Below are 20,224 nucleotides of genomic sequence, written 5' to 3'. Positions count from 1 at the left end.
GGGGTTGTGGCGCTGATTACATAAGGTAATGAAGGGTCCGATCGCCTGCAGTGAGGGAAGTTGCAGAATTACGGAACAACACTCATGCTTCTAAAGTGATTGATGTGAAGCAATTCTCAGAGCAACACACGTCATTCATGACGGTTTTAAAATTTTCAGGGACCATCTGGTATGGCCACTGCGCTATTGACTCTTACTGAGTCCTCGGGTTGGGAACGCAAATGACTCCTCTCAGCCTACATTTGTCCCGACGGTTTGAACAGCTTGGAGCGCATGAGAGTAAATCTGAGGATGAAAGTTTGCTGACTTGTGCCTTTTGAAGTGAGCTCCCGCACTATGGATGGTGGCCAAGATGAGAGTTATTCTTCAGGGCGACTCCTGACCGTCGCGATCACGTATTGCTTTCTATCCTGCAGACTGGTCCAGTCACTCAGGCCGAGTACCCAGGATACACGATTCCTGCCCGCGTGGTGATGTTGATCTATTCTACGTCGCGGTCTGGCATATCGTGTTCGTTCTCGTAATCAGAGTCAAGCTCTGGTTAGCGTGGATACGGCCACAGTGGCCTCGTTGCATCTTAAGCCCCTCGTCTAGTCTCCTCTGGGCTTGTCATTGCCATGCCACTCTGCCTCATCCCTAATCACTGCCTCCTGTTCCTCGTGAAGCTAATTCGGCGTCTAGACTTATTATTAGCACTTCTTGTACAGAAGGTGGCCTGTATAGGAGGGTGTAGAATTTATGTAATCTCGGGGGGTATCAAGCAGGTTCCTCATACACCGTGTTTCCTTGGGGATTCTGTCTTCGAAGGAGCAGCGATGCTGCTGCTTTCTTCGCCCATTACAGTGAACCCGTACCACCTTGTCATATGTCAGCTGTATCTCCATGGCGGTACCATATGTCGGTCTTGCCTTTGCCTCGTCTCAATCATGGAATGGTTGTACTACATCGTGTCGTCTGGACCGCTGTTCGATGTCTAGCCCGGATAGGGTATATGTGCCCCCCACCTCCATCCCTTCCCGGCTTCCTTCAGGGCTTGGGATTGAATGTTCTCTCATACGTATTTTTAACTTCCATCTGCCCGGGAAAGGGGGAGGGGTGGGGGGCAGCCGTGTGTTGCATGCTGGGAAGTGAAGCGTTGGCATCACGGACCTGGAGGCCTCTAGCCAATTGCTTACCTCACCAGGCCCCGAAGGTGACAGTAAAGCAAAGATTAATGTTAAGAGATGAAAGGCTCTTGTAAAACCCGAGTTCCTCTGGTGGAGTAGTGACTCACTTGTCCGTGGCGTGCTGTTAAGGCTTTCAACCACCATCAAATCCGGACATCATGGCGCGTCGCCCGATGCGATGCGTTGTCATGAGAACTCGGAAAAGCAAAGTCTTGTATTCCTTATCCCTCACAGCCTTTGCGGTCATCTTTCTCGAAATACACATCCTTCGACAAAACTTGAAAGTTGACTATGAGCAAAAGACGAGTTACCTAGCGGAGCTGATCTCGACGACAAATCTCCCAGATTCGTAAATGCAGAGGCTTCGCGACGCATTCAAACGCTCAGGGACTCGATTAGACTTATATAATCTTTCTCTTTATGCTTAAAATTACAGTTGATAAACCTTACTCGCAGATGTCGATATCTGTGAGTGGTTGACGCTTCATTACGCTATACATGGAATGTTGATGTGCTGACATGGATATCGGTCTTTCGTATTATCCCTTTCCGACTTGAAGAGTCATCATCGTCGGTCTCATGCTCTCTGGCACCCGCACGCGAGGTGCCCCGTTTGGCTGATGCATGATACGTTCTGTCGTTGCCACTGAGCGAGCCAAGCTTGATACCTGGGCCAGCACTTCCAAGGGCGTCTCCGCTCTACAAGAAAGATTGAGTTAGACACCGTCTACAGCATGACGCGGAGTAAGGGCATAGCTTACCTCGCCTGTGATTTTGTAATTCCCGTCGTGAGAGGAGCCATAGTAAAATTTGAATAGTTTTCGCAGGGGAGGAAGCGACGATCCAATTATTCCCAAACTGCACTCGAGGTTGGAAGTAATGCTGATGACTCCCAGGTGATCTATAGGATAGGCATGCCGCGTAAGTTTATGTTTGAAGAAGAGAAAGTGTAGTTGTAGAATATGACTTACAGGCGATCTCCGTGGGGTATTTCGCAGTGTCGTAATACTTGAGGTAGGGCATGCGGATGCAGGTAGCAATACTGGCGAAAATTCCGAGGCCGAGAATAGCTATGACTGAAACTTTCTTACGGCGAGACATTTGCAGGCCGGCCACAATAAAGAAGGGAACAATGGCGCATGTCCAATCCGTCAACATCTGAATCGCAGAGACGATGTAGCTGACAGTCTGCAAGCTGATCTTCTTTTGGCATGATCCCCTGTTAAACGAAGTCAGTGGACGGACGAAAAGGGGCAATCTGATTTCTAATAAAAAGCTGATGTCCAATCGCAACATCCACTATAGCTCAAAGAAAGACTTACAATGCCGGGTTCCATGTTGCTGCAAGCGGGGTGCAGTTTGCAAAGACAAAGATCAAAGCCAGGATGGCTACGACCACCATTACAGACATGTTGAGGATCATACAGATGACCACTCGCTTCCGTCGATCCAGACGTATACAAGTGAACCCAATGGCGCACTTAATAATAGTTGACGAGATGAAGTATAGTACTTCCCAGTAGGTCTGATACTCGGAGGCGCGAATCAAGTAAAGTTGTGATGGGAGGTCGGCATCGTGAAATCCTACGCCAAAGCGTGATGCAAGAACTGCGAAAACGACTGCTGGTATAAATGGAAGCTGTTGCGCTGTTAGTTAGCGAGTTTTCGAGAGTGATTTGGTATAGTAAAATTATACGAATGGTTGAGGAGCGCAAGGCTAGTGTCTAAGCCGAGGAGACCTACAGTTCCTATTACTGCCAAATAATCTTCAACGCCCCAGAGTCGTGATGAAGCACCTGATAAACCGGCACGAACGTAGATTCGGAGTGACACGACGATGACGCTGATAATGCCTAAGATGATGGCGACAAACTCGACGGCAGGCGCCAGGCCCTTGGGTGCAAGGGGCTCAAGTTGGTAGGCAAAGGCTTGTATCTGCTCCCCCGTCATAGAAGCCGCCATCTTGGGCGTAATTCGGTCAACCCTATGGCCTCCACTTCACAAAGGAGGTCGTTCTATGCCTTTTCTTCGTCGCGGACCCGAGATGCCAAAGAGGGGAAGAAAGCGAATCTCGAGACGAACTTTGATCTAGACTCTAGGCTGGAGACATCGGAGGAATTCAAAAGCCAAGTGGGATGCCGGGAACATGCTGCCCACCACATGGGAAGGGAGGCATTTTACTACAGACCGCGGTTCCTGGATTTAACTGACAGCTGGATGCTGTGGGGGAGCTCCGACGTAACGTGCACCCCTGGTCAACGTCTGGTCTCATTCCCATGTCTTCTTCCCATGGTTAGGTGGAGGATTTGGCTCCTTGGACGTCCCAGAAGAGGCAGATTTTCGTAGCCAACCCCACAAACGGAACGGCAATAAGAGCTCGTTGAGACTTTAATATGTAAATACCAAGGCAAGATATTCATTTTCAACATGTCGACCTGGGCCTTGGGTTTCGACGAGTCAGCGGAAGCCACATTTTGGTCGAGATGAGCCCTGCCTCGTGGGGCGAACTGTCAGTTTTCGTCCGAGGCCCTTGCGACACCCATGGCGACGAAACCCCTTTCTGCCATCAGTGCCATGGCTTCTTCATGGCAACTTTGCAAGGCAGCACATAAGCGAGACCATCGGCTCATCGATGCCTCCTCTTCGGTCAAGGTATGTAGGTTTCGCTAACAGCTCTAGCTGCAGTAGCTGAGTTCAGTCGTTAAGAGGATTGATGCAACCCAACCAGTTTTCGTGGTGCAGTACGAGATCGCCCCTGCCCGCGATCAACCGTCTCGTTACCATCTTTGACGTGGTGGCCGCTGCGGACGCTTGTGCCGCGGGTTGGTGCAATCTCTTTTCGTCCCTGGCCTAGAACTGGGGGTTCGTTGGCGTTTTGATAGGACCCGGGGGAGGGGATCCGGAGGCAGGGGAGTGGTAGCGAACTCCACCGCCCGACGCTATCCAGCCAGTCAAATAACGATGATCACCAGGACGGCACGTTGCAATAAATGAATCTAGCTGTGCCATAGGCTGCAGTTTTCGTAAAACGTCCAGGACCCTGTCTAAGAAATACCACCCAGCACCGCGTACAAGCCACTGACTCGACTGCAATGCGACTTCGGCCAAAATCTGGATGGTGTTCTTGTGCTCTAGGATAACGGCGAAACCCTAGAGGCTGGTGCTGTGCCAATTTCATCCGGGTTGATCTTTTCTTGAAACCTAATTATCACATTGGTTCGTCAGTTATGAAGCTCGATCCTTTGGGCGTACCTGTTCTGCACAACTCTGATGCTGAGAGTACACACCGTGCTAGGTACGCTAACACGATAGTGACACACACGCTTCGCGCGGAGACAGCCTATGAATACTTACTCAGTCCCACGCACCCATTTGTGCAGCCGTTAACGCAACACCCAAGATTTCTATTGGCAGAGGATCCAGGATGTCCATACCTAGCGTGCTAGCCAGGCCACCCAATATGTTTGACACCTGATTCTTTACCAATGCGGCGGGATTGTCCACATCACGGATAATAACCCTGGTCTGAAAAAGCCGCCAAGTGGTCTAGGTTAGCAGTTGCACCAACAAGTCACTTCATGCGGAGCTTCCTGCTGAAGAATGTTGCACTGGGGTTGCAAGATCCAGGGGTCTTATCAACTGACCACTCAGAAGCTCGAGATATTTCATCCGTTTTCCGAAGATGTGCGAATTTCCGCTGTTGACCGACGAGAGCTCCCCCCTCTCTCATAATCATACTCTTCGCTCTTTGTTTGTACAGACAACTCGTGTAGACGGTGAGTCGTCGATCGCACTTCGTCATAATGTTGGGCACTATTCTTGCCTTCGTGGCGCTGTTAGCACTCTATCTCATCGGCAGCGCCATCTACAACGTCACTCTCCACCCGCTGGCCGATGTGCCCGGCCCCAAGATCTGCGCCATTACTCGAATTCCATACTGGCTTGTCGCATTGAAAGGTGAAGATATAGAATGGATGAAGAGCTTACATGAAGCTTATGGCCCTGTCGTTCGTTTCGGCCCTACGGACCTGAGTTACACGGCCGGAGAGGCCTGGAATGATATCCATGGGCCCAAGGTGACTGAAAAAGCCCAAGAGTTCTCAGTTCAGCCTGTGAATGGTGCGCCATATCCCAACAGCTTAGGTTCCCAGATTCAACTTTGGCACATGAGCTAACACAAAATACCGATGGGTTGCAGGCGTCCCAAGTATGCTTACGGCGAACACCGAAGATCATGCTCGAGTCCGTCGCCTCTTCTCACCTGCCTTCTCGGAACGTGCGCTGAGACAACAAGAGCCGCTGTTCCGGAAGTACGTGGACCTTCTGATGTATAAGATCAGCGAGATTGGCGAGGAAGGAAAAAAGGCCGTGGAAATGACCCAACTGCTCAACTTCGCAACATTCGACGTCATGGCAGAACTTTGCTTTGGCCAGCCCCTTGGCCTGCTGGCGAAGAACGAATACAGCCCCTGGGTCAGATCAATCTTTGAGTCGCTCAAGATGTTGCCCATCGTCTCTATCATCAACTACTACCCCATCCTAACTACCATATTCAACCGCTTCGAGCCAAAGTCTGTCGTGGAGCAGCGTGTCACTCACTGCAAGCATTCAGAGGATCGTGTGAACCAGCGATTGCAGGATGGCTCTGACCAGCCGGATGTCTGGAACCTGGTTTTGGCGGCGAAGGAGGGCAAAGGCCTGTCTCTCGAAGAGATGCATTCGAACTCGGAAATTTTCATGCTTGCTGGATCGGAAACGACAGGTAAGAAAATGTCGTAATCTGTGGACTAGAGGGAAAGCTGACTGAGTGCACTAGCTACACTTCTTAGCGGTTGTCTTTACAATCTGCTCACCTACCCCGATAAAATGAATACCCTTCTTGAAGAAATTCGAGGCAATTTCACAAAGCTGGATGACCTCACGTTCGAACGTCTTCAAGAGCTGAAGTACATGAATGCCTGCCTGAAGGAGGCGCTGCGCGTTTATCCCCCGGTGCCGATCGGAAGTCCCAGAGTGGTGCTCCCAGGTGGACAACAGATTCTTGGCAAATGGGTGCCTGCTGACACGCGCGTGTCTGTCCACCACTGGTCGACGTACAAATCCGAGTCCAACTTTAAGAACGCCGACACTTTTACGCCAGAGAGATGGCTCAAGACGGACCCCACCTACGCCGGAGATGCGCTGGAAGCTCACCAACCGTTCGGTTTCGGGCCGCGTAACTGCCTGGGCCAAAACATGGCGATGCACGAGATGAGACTCATTTTGGCTACTTTGCTCTTCTCATACGACCTCGAGCTGTGTGAGGAAAGCCGGGACTGGAAGAACCAAAAGGCATTTGCGCTCTGGATCAAGAACCCATTGATGATCCGCGCAAAACCATTGGCAACACAAACTAGATTGAAAATCTGAGGTAAATTCCGTCCGCTTCGCTTCGGCTCTGATCAGTAGTACCTAACACCGATGGACACAACTCAAGTTGCAATGGATACATATACTCTTCTCTCGACCAATGGAATCGTCAATTAAGTGACGTCAGATTATTATTGTGGTTCTGAGACATCCAAGGGATCTAACCGGCGGGATGCTGACGATGGCGGGAGATCGACATTTTAGATCGTGTTAGTCCAAGCGCGACCTCGGACACATTTCGTCGACTTTTGGGCTTGACCACAATTATAAAGCAGCTCACCGATTTCTTTCTCTTCCGCATGACACTTTTTGCTTTTCTAACATGGACCGCAAAATAACAATAAATTCTTGTAATCAAATCATTTAACTATTCAAACAAACCTTTGCGCGATACCTGGAACTTTATCGTCCAGAATAGTCACAAACCTCAAAATGACGAAGGTTATCTCTAGACGTCTTCAAATATCGTCTTACATAATATACGAATACTACGTTGCTAGAGCTTCGAATTCTACTTTACCGAACCTCCTCTTTTTACACGGGTTTCCCTCCACTGCGACCGACTTCCGCCAACAACTAGAGCACTTCGCCTCCCTGGGTTACGGTGTCATCGCACCCGATCTTCTTGGCTACGGCGGAACTTCCAAGCCAAAAGACCCGCAAGAATACACATGGCGCAAAATGAGTACACATATCAAAGCCATACTGGACGCGGAGAACCTCCACACTGTGGTAGGCGTAGGCCACGATCTGGGTTCATGGTTCCTCAGCAGGCTTTACCACTTTTACCCTTCCCGGTTCAGGGGCTTGGTGTTCTTAGACGTCGGATACTCTGTACCCGGAGAGAAATTTGATGTCGAGATGATCAACCGAATGACAAAAAAGATGACTGGCGAAGAGAGATTTCGATACTGGGATTTCTTTACGGATGATGAAGAGGTGGCCCTCATGGATCGAAATGTCGAGTCTGTGATATCTCTTATGCATGCTTCACCTGAAGTCATGGCTGCGAATCTCGGGCCGCCTGGAAAGGCTCGAGAATGGGTCTCCTCTGCAAAGATTGCGCCAACCCATTCTTTTGCCGACGGAGATGTTCGGAAAGACGAATACTTCCTGACAAAGGTTGCTTCGTTCAGGACAGGTGGATGGACAGGCCCAACAAACTGGTACAAAGCGCTCCGAAACAACTTGTCTTTTGAAGATGAGAAGGATATGGATAAAGGGCTTGAAGTGCCCGTGTTACTAATCGGCTGTGGAGGAGACGAAATGACTGTTGCTTCATTGCAGGATCAGATGACGAGGCCGTGGGCAAAGGCCGGGTATCACTTCGAGGTGCTCGAAACAGGACACTGGGTCATGCATGAAGATGAAGAGGAAACTAATCGATCGCTGCAAGAGTTTCTTGAGAAACTTGAGTGAAGTTGACATCACCATGTCCAAATATCATTTGGCCTTTGTTTAATTTGACAAAAAGAAAATCAGACCCTAAAGATGAGTTTAACGTTCAATGAGCCTCAAGACGTTAATGAGAAATCGCAAGACGCCTCATACCTAGCGTCATATCTCATCAAGCACGACGGTCCAGAAGGCTTTTAGTTCGGCCTGTTGTGCTTCATTTCGAGCTCATGGATAATGCCTAATTTAAAGCAGACGAAGTCGTATAGACAAGGCTAGGAATATTTTCCACCAGATCAACGTGAGTTGAAATAACGACGTCATCACTCAGAGACGAGCCATGACACCGTACCGCCAGTATGCTTGTAGTATACCTTGAGCCACCAGCTCGGCTCCCGCGGTTCTTCAAGCCAAAAAACGTCTATCGCGGGTGCCGAGAGACTGCAGGTCGATCCTTCTTGATCCACCGCTGAGCAAAGCTACTCGAACTTGCTCATTGGTCAGGTCGATTGAAAATCAAGTCTAAAGACAACCCTGCTGAGTGAAGATATACCGGCCTTCGTTCCCGCCTTCAGGTATAGATTATAGCACGGACGGCGGATCCTATGCTAAGCTTTTTTGAGATCCCTTGGCCTTGAAGAAAAAAGACTTGGTTCAGCGACAGGCCTTTTTGCTCTATCCACACTCGAGACCTCGGCTAGGAGACCCAGAAGGAGTTGAATGAGATGAGCCTAGCTGTGGCTAAAAATACACTGTGGGCAACCAGTGCTAGGCGGTGTGCTCTGGCCATCTCCATTTCGATCATCAAGCAATTATTGGCCATGAGGTAATCTTATAAAAGGCTAATGTCTAAGGATAAGAATTGCAAAGACATTAAAGAGGAATCTTCATTACTGCGATTTCTCGAGGGATATAGATTGGTATCGGCCGTACAGCTTTATCCTCTGGCTCTCCGCTAGACTTTGTCGATCCACACCTGCATGTAGCTATCGGAATCCATACAGAAACCATCTTTGTTAATGGCAAGTCGCGAATTCATCGGGCTCTCAGATAGACCATCATGCAAGCTGTGCTGCGCTTTCGATCCGCAAGCCCCGGAGTAACCTTTCAACACGGTCGCAACCCCGCTTGTGGGATCCGTCATGGCTTCGGACCCGGTCGTGGCAGGCAGCAGCTTTAGATAGGCGGGCCCGGAGTCGGCCGTGGCCTGAACTTTGCGTCCATCTAAGGAGGCTTGCTACCGTTTGCCTGTCTTGTACTCCGGAGACAACCGGGAACTACACCTTCAGAAGACCGTGCATTGGCTAGTGAAAATCTGCCAATCATGAGTCTTGACACAATTTCACACTCTAAATTTCCTTTTTGTCCTTGGTCCTAGCTTAGGTATGAATGCTTACCACTCTTAGCCACAGTCGGCCAGAGCTCTGACGATGCCATCAAGCAAAGAGAAACAGTGGGATTATGGTATTCGAGCCGGTGTTCTGACACTGTGAGACTGGGGTGGAATGACAGCCAAAGAGATTTGCGAGAAGTATGGAATGCCCCTGCGGACTTTCCACGCGATCCACAACAAAGCTCTAGCCCGAGGATGGGGACCAGGTCAACCGGTGCTAATTGCTCATGTCGAAGACGGAGCTCGCTCCGGGCGCCCGAAGACGAAAGGAGTCGGCTCTGACAGGCCCCTCAAAGGTGTGGCTAGTATCGACCCAGTCTCTAGCCAAGGGACGTAGAGACAAACTCCACAGTCAAGTCTGGACGGAATCAAATCTATGTGAGCAGTTTCTGTACCTCGTGTTGAAGACATATGGACCTAACACCATCTTTCAAAAAGCCCGCTTCATATCCGCCCGGCGATACTTGATGCGGCTCGCGATGAGTGGAGGCGTGCTGCAATCTTAGCAACGACAGGAAGGCCTTCGCTTGAGTGTATTTGGAGACCTGACCACGCAAGTCGAGAGACTCGAGGCTGTAAGAAGATAATTAGTACGGATAGACCAGGTGGGCATAGGAGTAGGCATTTGTTATCGAGCATAAAGGCATCGCCATGTTATGTTTCCTTGTTTAAGTGAACCTTATCACCTGCCTTCAACGATTCGTCGCTTTCTTTTGTTTAACTCCTGACGTCCAAAGGCCCGACAGATTCCCTTTAGCAACAAAAATTTGAGCATGATAGGCACCCGCTTGCTCACAGCCGTCTCAACGACTATGTTCTTGTTCATGGAAATAGCCACGAGAGACCACCCTCCTTCGCGTATCAGAATCCGGACGCGGATGTCGGTCGAGGCTCCCTGACCAAGTACATGAATATCCGTGATAACATCACAGAGTACATGCTGGAGTGTCGACGGGCATTTCCTCCAGTCTCGGACTAGGCCAATAGTGCTGCAATTCTCAAGCGTCAGGATGAAGGGCCTGGTGCGGGGGCCCTTCTTTGTCCCTGAATGCCTACAAACAATACAGCATCAGGAGCGCTAATCAGAAATTCAGCCCTACCCAGAGGGCACACGTCGCGAAGCTGGTAAAGTTAACCCACAAGGCAGGCGACCGCATTAGCGCCTTCAAGACTTGGCCTAACCCCTGCGATGACGTGGGCACTGAAGACTTTGCGAAAGTCTTCGACACTTTGACGGGTGACGCTGGCAACGTCGTCAGGTTTTGCAAAGCCCACGTAATTTCAGGAGGGTTGTCGTAGGAAGGGAGATACTGCATGTCTCCGAGAGTAGTGTGAGATTCGGAATGCAGAAGAAGGCATTGCTTGACTCCATTTTCTGGATAAACATAATATAAGTAGAAAAGCGAACTAATGGTAGAGGCCAAAGAGGTTATAGTAGCAACAACGACAACGCATAACCTGGGTATTCTAGCTGCCTAATATAGTCATAATACTCAAAGTAGCCAGCCTTTTCTTCATAACTGCAATGTAAAGTGGGTGCGTAACTTTCTTACATACTTAGTCACACTTACCCTGGCTCTACTCATGACTTAAGGAGGGCGGAAGCTGTGTTGACCAGGTAATCAGATTGACCCGCTCAGATAAACAGCCCTCAATGGAGTTACATAAGTTCATGGTAAAAGACTAGATTTCTCATAAATGAGGGATTAAACTGCTTCGTCTACCCTGAAAGAAGTATAGGACACTGGCGCTGGAGCTCGCGAAACCCACCTCTTCTCGGAATCCAAGTCCCGATGCCAGAACCGATTGGTGGAAGGGATTCGAAATTTCGGAAGAGTACCACACTGCACCTGCTTCAGATAGCGACAAGGACACAAGAGCTCAAAAATACGAGAGTATGATAGCTTCTCTAAGGGACGAACCTAAGAGGAGATAGCCTAGATAGGCTGCGATTAAAAGCCTCGTCTATAAAATACATCACGAGCTTCGAACTTCCATAGAGATGACCGCCCATCCTACATCGCTTCAAGAAAACTTACAGTCACTTCTCCAAAATGAAAATCACCACCACCTTCGTTTCCCTTCTCTCCCTTACTGCCAGTACGATGGCGAGCCCAATTCCAGAGCCAGCTGCTGCTCATGTACGCCTCTCCCAGCCGCACGATCTGCTAGTTCCTCTTAGAATCTAGACAATCGATATCAGTTCTGTCGCTAACGTATGCCATCAAACAGAATCCACGCGCTGCCTGCCCATCCCAAGTCAACAGCGCCTGCAGCAAGTACAGCAACGCCAATGGCCAGAGACAATGCCGAGGCGGCCAATGGAACTGCGTTCATCTCAACCCGGTCACTCTGGATGGGAATTTTGTCACCTATACTTCAACGGGTGTTTCTTGTTCTAAGAATGGAGAATTGTGCTCCTGAATACTGTGAATGACGTCAATTTGTCGTATCTCCGATGTCAAGAGGACGCGCATTCTATTGGGCTTTGAAGTCACACCTTACTTGAACGGACGTCGATGAGGTAGCCACTAGAACCTCCGGTTATCGCATGCTGAACAGACAAAGACGGTCATTTGTATACAGAACCATTTGTAATTACAAGATAAAAGACTGCTCGTCTTCATTGATATGTAATCGAAAAGTCAAGTGGGTGTTCTGTACGAGAAGTTCCACAACATCAGTAGTAGTAACGACACCCTCGCCAGAAGGCCCTTGTTTGATACAGGGAAAAAGTGTACGAGGAGACTTCGATTCCCAGTTTCTCAATTGGCGACTAAGATGTTAAATCGTGTGATACAGTGATAGACTGTAGGACATGGTACCTATCATTACATGTAGGTTTACTCAAACAAAACCCTCCACTTTTGATACCACTTGGTTCTTACCGGTGCAGGCTGTTCTGCAGCGAAGATCTCGTCTAAGCCAGACTTCAGGTCGACATCCATCGGATTAAGTACCCAGGGATCTTGTCGTCCCACAGTGAACTTGTGCCCGAAGAAAAGCAGCAAGAAGATTACCACCCCGATGTACGACGTAAAGAAGGAAGAGGTGTTCCACTGTCCTGCGAGGAATACCTTGAAACCATTGATTAAAAGCAGTAGACTGAAGCCGAACAAGCTTAACATGCTTGAGTAGGGCTGGAAGCGGGAACGAAAGGGGATGTCTGTGATGCCTTGTGCATCTGATGCCTTGCGATATCTAAAGTAGATAATGCAGCAGCAAATCCAACTTTGATAAGCACCTGTATTGATCAAGTTGACGAACCAGTTGAACACGGTCGCACCAGTCGAAGCAACGTTGAGATACGCCAATAATGAGAATGCGGCACTGGCTGCCGTGGCGTAGTATGGGACACCTGACTTCGTACAGCGGGTGAAGATCTTTGGCGCGTTGCCTGCAAGGGCCATCGAGTAGAGTGCGCGGCTAGCAAGGTACTATTCAAGTTTACATAGATTAGAAGATATTCGAGGACCTATTTCAGGAGCAGGGACGGAAAAATACCAGATAGGAGTTGCCTGCAGACCAAGCACTCAGCACGATCACGACGTTCACCACGCTGTCTAGGCCCTTGATACCTGCCTCCCTGATGCCAATAGCCCAAGGAGAAGCACCAGCACCTTTGCCACCGCTGAGAAGGTTGATATTGTTGCTGCTGACAATGATACCCACAGCCAGAGCACCAAGAATGTAGAATGTGATGAGGCGATAGAAGTATCGACGGGTCGCAGTAGGAATATTACGGCGAGGGCTTTCCATCTCTCCGCCGGTGACGACAAGAAGTTCCGGCGCAAACGCGAACGCAAATACGGAGAAGGTGATGGTCGAGACAAATGCCACCAGACGCCCAGAATCTCCCGTCACGATGTATTCTTTGACCGGCCCTGGACTAGACCAGTTCGAAAACCAAAGGGGTTGGTGCGAGGGCCCGCCGCCAAAGAAGAGTACAAGGGAGAGGATGAGCAGCCCGATAATACCAAAGACTTTCATACTGGCGAACCAGAACTCAGCTTCCCCGTAGACTTTGACGGGGAAGCAATTGAGGGCAATCATGACGGCGCCGATGAGCGTCAGCCAAAACGCAATGTGTAGAGGCGGCGACCAATAGTTGATGACAATGTAGGTCGCAGTGATCTCGGCCGGAACCGTGATGGAGAAGATATACCAGTATACCCAACCCAGCGTAAATCCAAGACTGCGCGAGAAAAATCGTTGGCCGTAGTAGGCAATTGAAGAGCCGGGGACTGGAAGGTAGGCACTCATTTCGCCGGTGGCCGTTGCCACTCCGTAGAGCAGAAGTGTGATGCTGATGTAGGAGATGAGGAGGAACAGGGGCCCGCCCATATTCAGGCCCTGGCCGACGCCAACGAAGAGGCCAGTTCCGATTGTGCCCCCCAGGGCGATCATTTGTGCATGTCGAGACTTGAGGCCACGTTGGGTCGAGCCGTGTTGTTGTCCCTCAGGACCTAGCACCCCTCCACGTACAGACTCCATAGGACGGAGCTCGACATCGGTGTCGGCGATGGCTGGGGACTTCATCTTTTCGGTGTCGTAAGATACTGGATTAGACATTTCGGCCTCGTAGATGTCAGTTGTACAGACGTTCGAGTTATCTAAACGAAGTTCCAGGACTGAAGAGTAAACAGCCTTCTGTAAGAACGAAGTAGGCAATCCACGGAGATTAAACCCCTACCAGACGTTATTGTAGTAAGGTTTTGATCCGCAATCGAGTTGATATAAATCAAGAGGACCAAAGGGAATGTTACTTAAATACTTGAGTCAAGATGAGGAGGGAGATGGAAGTGACTTGAAGTCGAGCAGAATTTTGCAACGCTGCTTACCAGTTCGTCACGGGGTACGCAGCAGTAAAACTATCTTTGGTTTGCGCATACATTTCCGACTTAGCCCAATACCATGGGCGCGGGTATCAATCTTGGTCTGGAACGTTTCCCGATGATTATCTGGAATGTTTCCCAAGGCTATCAGCTTCATTGTGCTTAAAACCTGGCGTAACTCATGATACGCTGGGGTTAGCTTGCACTAAGGCTGATAAGGGAGGCTAAGAGGTTTTGTTGTTGGTGTTGTCGTTATTACTTTCCTAAAACTTTTGAGACTACCTACTCAGCCAAGCTTCTGGCAAGGAGAACTTCCCCGCGCAATTATCGGCCTCCCCGGACACATCCCTGAAGTCGGCTGATATGTGCGATACGCAGCGCATATGCTAGTCTTGATGCTGGCTCTTGTCGTATTTGCCTTCACCAAGACTCTGTTAAACGCCAGACTTGCAGAAGACTGACATAAAGGCAGTGGAGGTGAAATGGAAAGTATTTCCGCGTGGTGTCGAGACAGCGTGAACCATGTTGCTGAAGAATGCAGGCTTCATCCCTGACGGCGATCACATCAGCAGGAGATCTACATCATTTGGCATGCCAATCTCATCCTCAACCGGGAGAGCCAATTGTGAAAATGACCAAAGTACAGACGCAGATTGAAAGCGAAGCAAATCAACTCCAGCATAGTCAGCTTGACTGATGCGCGGCAAGGTAGCTTACGAGGTCAACCGGTGCAAAAAGTTCAGGACATTGAGATCACGAGCCTTTTACCCGAAAAGAGAAGTGTCTGCCACTAGTGTATCTGGAAATTCGTAGAGTCTATTGTACTTTTTCTACGTCTAGTTTTGGGTCGGCATCACCACGCTTGCCTTACTCGCCTCCTCATCTTCCAATTTCCAGAGGCTGGTGACCGTTTTGGTCTGCAAATAGAAGTTCAAGCCTGCTTTGCCGTAGAAAGTGTTGACGCCACCGCCGGCGATGCTTGCCTTGTTTCCTGTGAAGCTGAACATAGGCAGCGGCACTGGGATTGGAACATTGATGCCAAGCTGCCCAGCCTCTACATTCTTCTGGAACCAAGAGGCAGCAGCACCGGAATTGGTGAAAAGAGCAACGCCATTGCCGTAGGGATTATTGTTGACAAGTTGGGTGGCTTCGGCTAAGGTCTCCGCCTCGAGACAAACCAAGACGGGGCCGAAAACCTCCTCCTTGTAGCACTTCATGTGAGGCTTCACACCACTAATGATGGTAGGACCTAGGAAGTTGCCACTAGGATACTTGCTGGGGCGATAGCCACGGCCATCCAATACAATCTTGGCGCCTTCCTGTTCCGCGCTCTCGATCAGAGCTTCTATTCTGGCAAGACTTTGCGGGCTAATTACTGGGCCCAGGTCAGCGCCATCTTCGAACCCGCCATCGACCTTGAGCTGTTTTGCATTTTCGACAAGGTCGTCGACCCAAGAATGCGTCTCGCGGCCAGTGAGTACCAGAGCAGAGAGCGCCATACAACGCTGACCCGCTGCGCCGAATGCAGCACCAGAGATTGCGTTAATGGTCCGTTGCTTATTGCTATCGGGCAGAACAACAGCATGATTTTTCGCACCGAGATTGGCTTGCACTCTCTTTCCGTTGGCTGATCCACGGGTATAAATGTATTCGCCGGCCTTGTTTCCACCCACAAAACTAATGGCCTTGATTGTCGGCTCGTCGAGAATGAAGTTAACTGCGCGGTGCGTGCCATGGATAATGTTGAGGACACCGCCTGGGAAACCAGCTTCTTTAGCGAGTTCTGCCAGAATCATAGCTGCGCCGGGATCTCTTTCGGATGGTTTGAGAATCAGGGTATTGCCAGTAATCGTAGCAATCGGAATTGACCAGAGAGGGATCATGGCAGGGAAGTCTGTCGAAGAACGAACATTTCAGCGAAGAAACAAAATAAGAGAGTTGACCCGTGAAACATCGGGTGACTAAAAGACAAGAGAAGCTTGGAGTTTAAACTTACTGAAAGGACATATAGCAGCAACAACACCGAGAGGCTCGCGGTAGCTTCGTGTCTCCATATCTTTGGCTACCTCTAGAACATCACCAGTGATTTGTGTCGTGATTCCGCACGCCGTCTCGGCAACTTGCAGACCGCGAAGAACGTCGCCTCGTGCATCGGCAAAGGTCTTGCCCTGTTCAAGCGTGATGGACGCGGCAAGACGATCCCAATCTCTTCGAATCAAGTTTACGAAGTTGAACATAATTTGCTGCCGTTTTAGAATGCTCGTAGCCTTCCATGCTGGAAATGCGCGCTGGGCACTCTCGACCGCGGCCTCGAGCTCCTCGTCCGTGCTCTCTGGTACGCGTGTCACGACATTGTTCGTAGCTGGGTCGTGGACATCGATCCAGTTGCTTGCTGAGGACGGCTGGAAGGTATTGTCGATAAAGTTTTGTGTTGCTGAAGGGTTGGGGATCTTGGTGTGAGACGTAGGCCAGGACGATCGTGCAGATGATGTTGTGGAAAGAGCTCTACGGCATGACGAAACTGGGGAAGATAACGCAATGAAGCTGCTTGGCTTGGCCGATGCTGTGCGAACAACCGATGAAGCCCTGAAGGACCGCATTTTGTGACAAGACGATAGCCGAACTTGGTGACAATACAGTGCAGGTCAGAATCTCGGAATGAAGTGGTGCAGGAAATGGTGGGTGAAGCTCGAAGAAAAAGAGAGTCATTTCTAGACAAATTTGAAGCAGCTCAGAGACATCGTAGAGGTCGCTGGTTAATCTAGGCAAGTGGGTTGTTTCACGCGCATGATTTGCCAATTACCGTTCTATACCTACACGATTGGACATCCTCAAAATACTGCTCTAACCATCGGATATGATTCCGTGATATCGATGGTAAGGTCTCGCCGAAGGTAGCCTTGATGTTCGTGGTCGCCATGGCTGCCAAATTCCTGGAGAGCTATGCGTACCGACTGCGCATATCGCACGTGGATCAACCAGCCTAGTACCCCCGTACCGTAGGAGATCTCATACAACTAAGCATCTGCCGCCGGAGACTTGTCCCTGATTGGGTAGACCACCTCGGGAACGTATCACGCGGGGGCAAGACAGGTTCACTCGAAGCGAACACGAATCAGACCTCAGACGGTAGCTGGGTGCACGTAATTGGAAAGTCGGATTAGGTGTGACTGGTGGTGTGAAGCAAAAATGGCAACCATCCCCGAGCTATCCCGAATTCACCCCAACCATGACGATAAGCATTTGGTCTAGATCTGGGAGATTGAGCTCCTTGCCTAAAACAGGAGCTTCAAGACGATTGCTTCAGGCGCTGAAGGGTCCAAAAGTCCAGCGGAAGCATCCTCTGCGTACTGTTTCTATCCCGATGTCGGGTAGCGGAGCAGCTTGCCGAGGCAGGAAAGTCAAGAACGTTGTAGACTGACGGAACCTATTCCGATCGATTTTTCACATAAGCTCATGAGCTTTCCATTGAAGCAGCTTCTTTTCACATCAAGTGTTCCTCTTCAAACTCTCCCAAGACCATTCCATGTTGAGCTGGTGCAATCGATCCTCAAAGCACACCCGACCAAGATAATCTCAGTCTTACCAGATTGACAATGGCAAACCGCGGCGCAACATGGGACCCCGATGTCCATACCATCCGTGATCTGATGGAGTTGGGCAGCAAGAAGCTCCCCAAGATGTACAGGGATTACTACAATGAGGGCGCAATGGATCTCGTAACGTCAGTCGCCTGAAGTCAGCTCTAGAGTATGCGAGATAGTACTGACACTCGACGTTATGCAGACTGAAGGATAATGAGGAGGCATACAACCGATACAAGATCATGCCGCGTATTCTCGTCAACGTCGACAATATCGACATGTCTACCTCGATCTTTGGAGCTACGGTATATAAATCGCATAGTCGCAATCCCACTCTCTAGGAAACTGCTTACACATTCCCGATAGGTTTCATTTCCATTGGGCTTCAGCCCGGCTGCGATGCACAAGATGGCACACCCAGATGGCGAACTCGGCACGTCGCGTGCTGCAGCAAACATGAATGTTTGCATGGCCCTTTCTTCCTATGCCACCGAGTCGATGGAGAACGTGGCAGCCGAAGGCGCTGGAAACCCATATGTCATGCAGCTGTGTGTGCTCAGAGACCGAGAGACCACTTTGCAAATTCTGAAGAGGGCTGAGGGTAGGCAAATCATATCTTCTACAAGCATGAAGTCAAAATGCTAAGAAGTTTGATAGCATCTGGATACAAGGCCATCTTCCTGTCTGTCGATACCCCGCTGCTGGGCCGCCGATTGAATGAGTACCGAAACAACTTCTGTCTACCCGACGGCATCGAGTGGCCCAACCTCTTGTCCGATGGAAAGAGCGAACTGAGCGGCAACGAGAAGGATGGCCAGTCTTCAAACCGACATGACTTCGGTACGTCGTCATGTAGGTGCATATTTTTCGACTTCATTACTGACAGCCAAAATTGCAGACCCTTCGCTGGACTGGGACTCGGCTATTCCCTGGCTCAAGAAGCACACTAAGCTTCAGCTATGGCTGAAGGGTGGTGAGTTGATTATACACCTCGCCTCTTGTGATGATATCGAACTGGCTGGTTGACTTGTCCAATAGTTTACACTCCCGACGACGTAGCTCTCGCAATCAGACACGGCCTCGACGGTGTCATCATCTCGAACCACGGTGGCAGGCAGCTAGATGGAGTGCCTGCCACGTTAGATGCTTTGCGCATCTGCGCACCTGTAGCGGCGGGAAAGATTCCTATCGCTGTTGATGGCGGTATACGCCGTGGTACTGACATCTTTAAGGCTCTTGCCCTTGGCGCGTCACATTGCTTTGTGGGAAGAATTCCCATTTGGGGTCTGGCGGTACGTCAAGACATGACTATTCAAGATTTTTAATGGATAAAGCAGCTGATCAGCATGACAGTACAATGGGCAGGAGGGCGTTGAGCTGGCGCTTAAGATCCTCCAGTACGAGCTCAAGGTTGCCATGGCTCTTGCAGGGTTAGTCCCGAGCCGTCGACTGATGAACATCGAAAACAGCTAACTAAATTGTCAACAGAACCCGAACCATTGCTGAAATCTCGAGGGGTCATGTGGCATATCTAAACGGAAGCGGTGTTTTGGCGAAGCTTTAGGTGAAACGTGTGTATTTTGATAGCATTTGCATAGCCAATTATCATTTCCTCAGATTGATCATCATCAACGAAAGTTGCAAGAGTGACAGTTTCTATCTTTTTCGAGATGCGGAAGATATCTTCAATGAATCATCTAAGATGCACGAAACGTGACACAGCCTACAACCAAATCCAATACTACCGGATCTCCAGCATTATTAGCTGCTAAAGAGCGCCAGGCCTGGGCAATCACACAAAATTGTCTTCAAGGGATTCCTAATCGCACCGCCAACCATGATTGCAACTGCGTGTGCAGAATTCAAGCGTACTTGGGCCGATGTGTGCATCATGGCTTTCTTTGCCCGACTTTGCCACCTAGACTGGATCTGCAAGCGCCACGTAGCTTCGGAAAAAGACACTGACTCCTACGAGACCCTGAATGACGAAGCTAGTGTCCCTTGGGGCACATTGGTGCGTCCAGAAACCTAGTGTACCGGTTTCAAGGAAACCCCAATAATGGTCGTCCCTTTCGAGCGCAGAATGGCTGTCCTGTTTGGTGACGGTGTGAAGCAGATGACCGTTTCTGCGCCACACATACCATAGTCAGGCCAAGCCGGCCTCCTAAAGGAAGGCCTCCGCGACGGGATCCACTTTACCGCCCGGATCTACCCCGCGATATCTCGATGAAGATAGCGATTCTGGACACTTGAACCGCGGGGCATTATGGGTCCCCGGGACCGGAGCTGAACCGCGGTGCCGTCTTCTTTCGCTCGATTCGAATTACCCCGCCATCCTCACACCCCTTTTCCAAAGCCGTCTTGAGGGGCAGAAGTGACAGAAGAGGCAGGCCTGCTCAAATTGGTTATACTTCGAGTGATCGGGTGCGCTTCCGGTCCTGT

General features: G+C 49.9%; 8 protein-coding genes across 8 annotated transcripts; 4 read left to right on the top strand and 4 right to left on the bottom strand.

Moving 5' to 3' along the window:
• Positions 1–1,658: 1,658 nt before the first annotated feature.
• On the bottom strand, positions 1,659–3,128 carry CPAR01_15330 (uncharacterized protein; the record flags this gene model as incomplete). The annotated part of the gene is made up of 5 exons (XM_060499579.1): positions 1,659–1,865; positions 1,928–2,067; positions 2,138–2,385; positions 2,489–2,805; positions 2,910–3,128. The coding sequence occupies 5 exons, from the start codon at positions 3,126–3,128 to the stop codon at positions 1,659–1,661; spliced, it is 1,131 nt and encodes a 376-aa protein (XP_060341579.1).
• A 1,841-nt stretch (positions 3,129–4,969) lies between these two features.
• On the top strand, positions 4,970–6,575 carry CPAR01_15329 (uncharacterized protein; the record flags this gene model as incomplete). Its single annotated transcript, XM_060499578.1, has 3 exons — positions 4,970–5,285; positions 5,338–5,928; positions 5,983–6,575. The coding sequence occupies 3 exons, from the start codon at positions 4,970–4,972 to the stop codon at positions 6,573–6,575; spliced, it is 1,500 nt and encodes a 499-aa protein (XP_060341578.1).
• A 432-nt stretch (positions 6,576–7,007) lies between these two features.
• CPAR01_15328 (uncharacterized protein) lies at positions 7,008–7,994 on the top strand (the record flags this gene model as incomplete). Its single annotated transcript, XM_060499577.1, has 1 exon — positions 7,008–7,994. One exon carries the CDS (start codon positions 7,008–7,010, stop codon positions 7,992–7,994), a length of 987 nt encoding a protein of 328 aa, XP_060341577.1.
• A 2,051-nt stretch (positions 7,995–10,045) lies between these two features.
• Positions 10,046–10,417, bottom strand: CPAR01_15327 (uncharacterized protein; the record flags this gene model as incomplete). The annotated part of the gene is made up of 1 exon (XM_060499576.1): positions 10,046–10,417. A coding segment is annotated over one exon (372 nt), but the record flags the coding sequence as incomplete, so codon positions are not given.
• Positions 10,418–11,468: 1,051 nt separating this feature from the next.
• Positions 11,469–11,787, top strand: CPAR01_15326 (uncharacterized protein; the record flags this gene model as incomplete). The annotated part of the gene is made up of 2 exons (XM_060499575.1): positions 11,469–11,504; positions 11,596–11,787. The coding sequence occupies 2 exons, from the start codon at positions 11,469–11,471 to the stop codon at positions 11,785–11,787; spliced, it is 228 nt and encodes a 75-aa protein (XP_060341575.1).
• Positions 11,788–12,206: 419 nt separating this feature from the next.
• CPAR01_15325 (proline-specific permease) lies at positions 12,207–13,935 on the bottom strand (the record flags this gene model as incomplete). Its single annotated transcript, XM_060499574.1, has 2 exons — positions 12,207–12,800; positions 12,868–13,935. 2 exons carry the CDS (start codon positions 13,933–13,935, stop codon positions 12,207–12,209), a joined length of 1,662 nt encoding a protein of 553 aa, XP_060341574.1.
• Positions 13,936–15,034: 1,099 nt separating this feature from the next.
• CPAR01_15324 (methylmalonate-semialdehyde dehydrogenase) lies at positions 15,035–16,798 on the bottom strand (the record flags this gene model as incomplete). Its single annotated transcript, XM_060499573.1, has 2 exons — positions 15,035–16,092; positions 16,195–16,798. The coding sequence occupies 2 exons, from the start codon at positions 16,796–16,798 to the stop codon at positions 15,035–15,037; spliced, it is 1,662 nt and encodes a 553-aa protein (XP_060341573.1).
• Positions 16,799–17,794: 996 nt separating this feature from the next.
• CPAR01_15323 (uncharacterized protein) lies at positions 17,795–19,346 on the top strand (the record flags this gene model as incomplete). The annotated part of the gene is made up of 8 exons (XM_060499572.1): positions 17,795–17,922; positions 17,985–18,087; positions 18,149–18,383; positions 18,440–18,622; positions 18,681–18,755; positions 18,821–19,074; positions 19,136–19,212; positions 19,271–19,346. The coding sequence occupies 8 exons, from the start codon at positions 17,795–17,797 to the stop codon at positions 19,344–19,346; spliced, it is 1,131 nt and encodes a 376-aa protein (XP_060341572.1).
• Positions 19,347–20,224: the final 878 nt, after the last annotated feature.

This window comes from Colletotrichum paranaense (genome assembly GCF_030867605.1).
Source record: "Colletotrichum paranaense strain IMI 384185 chromosome Unknown Scaffold_19.1, whole genome shotgun sequence".
In the NCBI taxonomy this organism is placed as follows: Eukaryota; Fungi; Ascomycota; class Sordariomycetes; order Glomerellales; family Glomerellaceae; genus Colletotrichum; species Colletotrichum paranaense.
Note: the sequence above shows the minus strand (reverse complement) of the source record. Positions and strands in the feature narration are given on the sequence as shown.